The following is an 8237-nucleotide window of genomic DNA, read 5'->3' on the forward strand; positions in this document are numbered from 1 at the left end:
TTTTAAATGTTTATAATTCTGCATTGGGCTTGTATATATTTTTCCCGTTCACATACTACGTATAATAAATGTGTCTCCTAATAACTATCTTTGAATAAATTATCAAAAAACAATTATCTTTGAATAAAGCGTGATAAAATAAAAATGTGTCAGTTCTATTGGTTTTGGTTTTGGTTTTGATTATTAATATACTGCATGCCATGGTTAAGAAGAACTATAATCCTCAAACGCCAAATAAATTTGCCAAAAAGAACAGCCCCAGAAAAAGGGCAATCTCAGAAAAATGTCACATAGATTCAACAGACTCATTGCACAAAAGATAAGTATCTTCAACCTTTATGCCTCTAGAGATCAGAACATCTCTATTTTTCCTCAAAATTCCTACATACGACTTGGGTTGTGCCTTGCATGACCTGGTCACATCTCTATATATAAAATCTGCAAGTCCACATCTTTGATCCAGAATAAGACCAGACCCCCACTCAAGCCATTTTAGTCCATACTCCAACAGTTTAAGGCTGCGCTTGGAAACAATGCCGATGGAGTGTAAATCTCGGTTCAGGGTAAATTTGCACTCTGTTTCACTTTTGCTTGTATTTGGCAATATTACATTTATGCATGGATAAATGATATAAAATACATATTTATATTGATAATAAGATGTAAAAATACATCAAGTAAATTTGCATTCAAGTGAATTTTTGATAAAAAAAAGCCATATACTTTATTAGAATTTGTCGATGCAAAATTAAACCCAACTTTACAATTTATATGGACCCTTTTACAGTGATCTACATATTTGCATTGGCAACGTGCAAACTTTTCTTAAGTTTCACCATGGAATTTTTATTTTGCATCAGGAATAAAATCTGTACTTTTATGTTTTTTTTTTGGGGGTCTCTTTAAATTTTAAAAGACTGAATTGTCAAGGGGGACCAGCCCTTGATAATCCCAACTCAAAATCTGGTTAGTATGCTTAACCACGTACTAGAAGCATTTTTAAAACTTTTCCAACAATAGTAACAGTTGATCCTTCATATAGAATTGTTCTATTTGGTTTATTTATATTATAACTTTATTTCCGCAACTTCTTAATATAATGTGGACAAAAGATGAGGTCCCTTTTATGTAGATTTTTTGTGTGCGCTCTTGGAAGGAGGCATGCAAATTAATTAAGTTTTTCCCAACAAACATACAAACCCATTAGCTCATACAGAGAGAGAGAGAGAGAGAGAGGCATATTGGGTTGACACTATATAGTATTTGAGTAGTGCTCGATGAGTGTTTTTCTAGTTGCTTCAATTCCTTTGATACAAGCTAAGTGAGTGCCTAAACCCTTATCACCAAACTTCCTCTCGCAATGGGTAGCCTTTCAGTCCCTACAGACATCTTTAACCCCCTGGACATCAATACCTTCACACAAGAATCTCAAATGGTGCTGAATTTCATTTCTGATTATTACAAAAATGTGGAGAACTTTCCAGTCCAAAGCCAAGTTGAACCAGGTTATCTATGGAAGAACTCTCCTAACACCCCTCCCAACTCTCCTGAGTCCTTAGAAACCATTCTTGATGACATCCGTAGTAGCATCATACCAGGCCTTACCCATTGGCAGAGCCCCAACTTCTTTGCTTTCTTCCAAGCCAATGCCAGCACAGCCGGATTTCTGGGAGAGATGCTATGTACCGGCTTTAATGTTGTTGGGTTCAATTGGATAACTTCGCCAGCAGCAACAGAGCTAGAAAGGGTTGTCATGGATTGGATGGGTAAGTTGCTTAATCTCCCCAGTCCTTTTCTGTTCTCTGGTAATGGTGGTGGTGTATTGCATGGCAGCACATGTGAGTCGATAGTGTGCACATTAGCAGCAGCAAGAGATGCGTTATTGAAAGAGGTGGGAGGAGATAAAATAACTAAATTGGTAGTCTATGGCTCCGACCAAACACATTTCAGTCTTCAAAAGGCCTCCAAGCTGGTTGGGATCCCACCATCCAACTTCAGAGCATTGGCAACAACAGCCTCTACAGGCTTTGGCCTGTGTGCCCATGATGTCCGCAAGGCAATGCAAGAAGATGTAGCATCTGGGTTGATCCCTTTGTTTCTCTGTGCTACTGTGGGAACCACAGGCTGTGGCGCAGTAGACCCCATAGAGAGCCTGGGCCATGTAGCAAGGGAATATGGAGTGTGGTTCCATGTTGATGCAGCCTATGCAGGAAGTGCTTGTATATGCCCAGAATACAGGCATTACTTGGATGGGGTCGAGCATGCTGACTCCATTAGCATGAATCCACATAAGTGGTTTCTCACCAACATGGATTGCTGTTGCTTATGGGTAAAGAACCCCAGATCATTAGTAGACTCCTTGTCTACTGACCCAGAAATCTTAAGAAACGAGGCTACTGAATCAATGGGTGTGGTGGACTATAAGGATTGGCAGATTGCACTTAGTAGGCGATTCAGAGCAATGAAGCTATGGGTGGTGATCCGAAGGTATGGTGTGGCTAACTTGATGGCCCACATACGAAGTGACATAAGCCTGGCTAAACGCTTTGAAGCACTTGTGAAGACAGACAGCAGGTTTGAGGTTGTGGTGCCCAGGAGGTTCGCATTGGTGTGCTTTCGGCTCAAGCCGCCAAGAAAAGGAGAAGATGATGATGATGGTTCAAAGTTGAACCGCAAGTTGCTTGGGGCTATCAATTCGAGTGGACGTGCTTACATGAGCCATTCAGTTGTGGGTGGTACTTACACCATACGCTGCGCAATTGGAACAACTTTAACATCACAACAACATGTAGAAGCAGCCTGGAAGCTGATTCAGGAAAAAGCTGATCATTTCTTGTTGGTGTGAAGTGTGATGGCAAGGATGGTACTAAATAATGGCAAGCTAGCTACCACTGTTCTATATATATATATATATATATATATATATATATTAGACTGAATAAGTATTCAAAGGAAAAATAGTAGTAGCTATTAGGTTGGAGATTCAATCTTCTTGCCTCCTTTTTGTTTCTACTTTACTTTCTAGCTAACAAGTAGGACAAGATTAATAAGAGTGATGTGTGTTCTTAAGTATTATATGTAGTAGTTTTTCTTTCAACTCAAAGCCATCTTTTATCGGGCAAATTACCTTTTTCACTTGATTTAGAAGCCAGTACGTCTTCTTACAAATTTCTTGAGCTTTGTAATTATGAATGTCGCGTGATCGATTTGGTTTCTACTATGTATGTATGATAAGTGAATATAAGATGTAGCTAGCTAGGCCCGGTTTGGTTGCCAACAAAGTGATGAAGAAGAGAAGAGAAGAGAAAAGAAAACTAGTGAACGGAAAACGAATTAGTTTCAATTAATTAACCATTGACATGCATTAAAACTAAAGTGCTATGAAGTACACGTAATCACGTACAAGAGGAGTCCGGATATCCTGTCCATTTATTTCCCTGCACAACCTATTAAAGTGAGACACCTTAACGTTATATGGGTTAAAGGATTTGTACGTGCCAATAATTTAACCAGAAATGAAATTATTGAAACAAAAAACAGGGAGCCATTCATAAGTTTCGGGCGACTGCTTTATGGAATGTGAATGTGTACAAAGCTATCATTGACAGTAGAATAAAAGTGGTAATCTGAAACCTGGGTGATAGAGTTTTTGTTGAAAGATCACGAAAGTTTGATGCCATCCGTAACTTCTTTTTAGTCGAGTATATGTATATAAGGTGTCATCTCGGCTTGATTATTGAGGGAGACCTCGGCTACTAAGGGAGATCTCAGTTCGACACCTCGACAGTTGAAGGAGACCTTGGCTTGGCACCTCAGCAATTGAGGGAAACCTCGGCTCGGCACCTCAGTTGATAGGGAGGCCCTGTCTCGGCACCTTATCAGCTAATGGAGACCTCGGTTTAACACATCAACAATTGAGGGAGACCTGCAATCAGAGGCAGCCAAGCTCGAGCTCAAGTCTCTAGTTTGGATCGAACTCGAGCTCGAGCCAAATAAATTATCACCAAGCCGAGCTCGAATATCCAAATATTCGGCTTGGCTCAACTCGAATCCACCCCTAGTTGGGCAGCTAATAAAATCAAATGTTATATATCATGTATAATTAACACTTACTCGTACATGTTGATAGTATGTACTGTTACACTAGTGTTATAAAGATTAAGATACATTATACACTCAATAGACTTAGGCAACTATTAAATTCAAATGCTATATATCATATATGGCTAACACTTATTGCATATGTGCATAACATATGCTCTTACATTAGTATTATAAAGATTGCGATACATTAAATATATGCTCAAATAGGCTTGGACATCTAAGCATCTACTACAACTTCACTAAGGGATATTGGTTAGCTAACGTTGGGTCCCTCTCTCAATCTTAAGATCTCCACACATATTGTAGTGCAAATATATAGTATACATACCAAATACATGAATACATAACACAAATACACAAAAAATCGAGAAGGTTCAGATTACGTAATGAAGGCAATGGAGCAATTTTTTGAGAAGGAAACTCTTTCAAAAGCTCTTAATGAAATTTACATTACCCTAATTCCAAAAGTTAGAAACCTAGGAGGAAACTTCCCAATTTAAACCAATGAACCTATGCACTCGGCTCAAAAGATGGTAGCAAAATTTATGGTTAACCGGAAAACCCATTCTAGATAAAATCATCTCGATAAATTGATGTGCTTCTACGTTAAGGGAAAAAGAGTTATATGGCCTTGAAGCTGGATATGAGTAAGGTTTATGATAGAGTTGAGTAGAGTTTTCTTGAGGAAGTGATGAATAAATTGGATTTTGGGATTAAGTGTATTACTTGGGTAATGGAGTGCTAGTAAATGGAAGCTCAACCAGTAAACTTTACCCAAAAAGGGGCCTCAAGCAAGGTGATCCCCTGTCCCCTTATCACTTCTTGATTGTTTCTAATGTCTATTAAGTAATCTAGTTTTGCGGAAAAAAAAAAAAGATATCTAGAATCAAATCAATGGTTGGGTCTTTACCTTCTACCTTCCTATACAATGTCCTATTTCCTAATTCCTTCTCAAAGGCAAAGGCAATTTTCGTGAGAGAGCACAAAAGGAAAAAATGAGAATTAACTGAATTAGGTTTCAAGGATCCTCATTTGATCAACCTTGCTTTACTTTCCAAAATAGTTTGTGGATAGCAGACATGAAAGGAAGATACTTCCTTAAGAAAAACTTTTTGGAGGACAGAGTTCCAAATAATGGTTCTTGGGGTTGGAAAAGCTTAGTAGCTGGGAGGGATCTATTAAAGAAAGGTTTAAGCCAATGGGTCCCTAGTGTGGGACCTCTAGCCCAACTTGGTCTTGGAACCTGAATAGGTTTGTCTTCTCTTTTCCGGCCGGTTTTGCCCCATGGCCCCATGAGATTGTAAATAAAATTGTAGATATTAAATTGGAGTTGCATGATTAGGATGGTAAACTAGTGAATTCCTCGGTGAAATCAACATAGTTCCTGGCTAGATCAGAGTATGCTAATGAAAATAAAATCCAAAATCTGGTCGGACTGAGGAAGGAGCATTGGAAAATCCTATGGACAATTCCAATTGACGAAAACATCAGAGCTTTTCTCTAAAGTATTGTTTAAATGTAGTTGTCAATCAAAATCTCTTTAAAAGAAATTGTGTTTCTACTTTCTAGTCCTAACTCCTAACCATCCAGTGTGTGGTCAATTTGAAGAATGATCCCGTATACCTTATGCCCGTGTAAAATTGCTATGTTAGTAGTTTGTCCTTGCGAGTGGAATCTATTGCAAGATTTCCATTTTTTGCCTAGGAAGTTGGACGTTGCAGTGCAAGAAAAATTTCAGTAAATCCTTGTTTGTACTGCAATTGGTTTATGTGGAAAAATAGAAATGCTTGGATGTTTGAGAGTCAAGATACTGATCCTTGGATTTTATTACATCTATGAATAGGGAATTTCAAGATAGATTAAAGATTTTACAGCAAAAATAACAAGGATCCTCAGAGACTAGTCAGCTGCTGTGTGGAGGAGGAAAAGAGGCTCCTCATGGTTCTGGGTGGTTTAAGGTTAGTGTGGATGCTGGTTTTCTGAACAAAGGAGTTGCAAGTTTTGGTCTGGTAGCTTTTGTTATCGATGGTAGATGTATCCTAGTAACGCAATCTCTTCTCTGCAGGTTGAAGCTATGGCCATTAGAGAAGGCCTTCTTTATGATATTAGATCAAAGTGGACTCGCCTGTTTATTTTGTACAAAAATTAAAGTAATTCTGGAATCGGATTGTTATCCAAGCTATTTGAGCCCAAAGTCCTGGTGGTGTTGTTGATGTTTTATGTCTATGAAAAGATATTGCAGAGCTTGCTTCAAAGGTGACTCTTAAATTTTGCTTTTGTAAAGCGTGAGAAGAATGTTTTAGCTCACGCTCTTGCCCAAAGAAATTTGAATTCTTTACTGTTTACACGAGAGAATCATTCACAAAACTGATCCAAACCGATTCAAACCGATCAGGTCGGTTTTACTTAGTACTGGGTCGATTTCAATTTCATTTCTGGTAAACCGACTAAGTCGAATCAGTTGAAAAAATACCAATAAACCAACCCAACCCAACCCGTGAACAGCCTTATCTAAAGTAAAAATAGTAGTACTGATTTAATTCAATAACAAGGTACATTTGGAGATTTAATTAATGCCACCTTTGTTTCTAATTCTAGGTAGGACTTCTTTTCAGGTACAAATTAAGAGTGAAGTAGTTTTCTTAATTAAGAGTGTAAACGTTTTTTGAGAAGTAAACAAATTAGTTTAATTAGTTGAAATTAACCATTGACATTAACCATTGACATGCATTAAAACGAAAGTGGTATGGAGTACATGTAAACACGTAAAAGAGAGCCCAAGCAAGATCTCTCTCTCTGCTTTCTGCTACAACATACTGGCATGTAGGTCCAATGTGTGCAGAACATTGGCTTATCCACTCATGATTGGCCTGCTCACATAGCCATGGTTCGCTTCACACACTTGTTTATATTTGCATGCAACAGTCAGCAGATACCAGTTGTGAGAAGCTAAAAGATCCACAAAGACCAACCCTCTGTGCTATGCTATCTCATGTCCTAAAACCATATCCAAATTCAAATTGCTTGATAATGCATCTCCCTTACAACCAGCTGTAATTCAAGTTGGCCTGTCATGGATGACTGGCTGCTGCAATTCTCAAGTTGGTCTCAGTGTTTATGGCTGGTGTGGAATATTAACATTGGTTAATTTCAACACCCATTTATCTTATCATGATTATCACCATATCTCTTTCTTTCCGAACAATAATTTTGCATGTGCAACTCTGCAATTTTAAAGCATCCACCACTAGAAACGGCCGTGGGATTTTTCTTTAGGCTCAATTTGGAATTAAAGACTACAAATGCAAATATGTAGAGTACAAATACATACAAAATATAAGGTTTTGCATTCTATATATATATATATATATATATATATATATATATTTTCTTTTGTATTCCTTTCAAATTGAGCCTTACTTCCAATGGAATGGACTAAATCATAAATCAGCTTCCTTAGTCGAGGGCTGACATATCCGACTTGAGGATAAGAGAGTAAGTCAGAGGCCCTGGGTGTTATCCTAAGGGCGGAGACTCTAATGGTCAAGTTAGTCAAGTACGCAGGAGGGGTCAGATGAGGCCGGAGGAGAGTAATCAGACGAGGTCACTCGAGAGCAAGAGAGCTAGAGAGCAATGAGGAGCAAGATTGTCTTACCTAGATGGGGGGACCCTTATTAATACTTGACCTCACCTTGGGAGCGGTTGAAGGTAGTTGGTGATGAGCGGCTAGGATTGAATCCAGTCGATGCTGCGTGGCGCCATCCTAGGCCTTGCCACATGCGCATATATCATTTGCCCCCCACACTCGAGGTCATGATGGGCGAAGTCCGATTAGAACTAAGAAGAGTCCTCGGCTTCGGCCGAAGAGAGTGACATGGTGTCACTAGGAGGCATTGGATGGCACATCAGGTGAAGGCTTTGGCTCGGCTGCTGAGAACTCTTCTTGGTCGTCCAGTGGCAGCACCGCTTCCAAACAAAAAATAAGCACCATTAGAAAACGGTGTTTACAACTCAGACATGCCTAGCTAGGGGTGTAAACGGGTCGAATTCGAATTGAATCATACAATATCCGAATTTGAATCTGAATAGAAAATTTGATATCCGAATTCGATTCGAAATCAAAGGGATGTTGT

General features: G+C 38.8%; 1 protein-coding gene across 1 annotated transcript; it reads left to right on the forward strand.

Moving 5' to 3' along the window:
- Nucleotides 1-1210: 1210 nt before the first annotated feature.
- Nucleotides 1211-3123, forward strand: LOC104607790 (phenylacetaldehyde synthase-like). Its single transcript, XM_010273495.3, has one exon. The coding sequence runs from the start codon at nucleotides 1361-1363 to the stop codon at nucleotides 2843-2845; it is 1485 nt and encodes a 494-aa protein (XP_010271797.1). The 5' UTR covers nucleotides 1211-1360; the 3' UTR covers nucleotides 2846-3123.
- Nucleotides 3124-8237: the final 5114 nt, after the last annotated feature.

This window comes from Nelumbo nucifera, chromosome 7 (genome assembly GCF_055504915.1).
Source record: "Nelumbo nucifera cultivar China Antique chromosome 7, China Antique-T2T, whole genome shotgun sequence".
Lineage (NCBI taxonomy): Eukaryota > Viridiplantae > Streptophyta > Magnoliopsida > Proteales > Nelumbonaceae > Nelumbo > Nelumbo nucifera.

Coding starts and splice junctions, on each gene's coding strand:
- LOC104607790 (XM_010273495.3), top strand. CDS start 1,361: ATGGGTAGCCTTTCAGTCCCTACAGACATCTTTAACCCCCTGGACATC.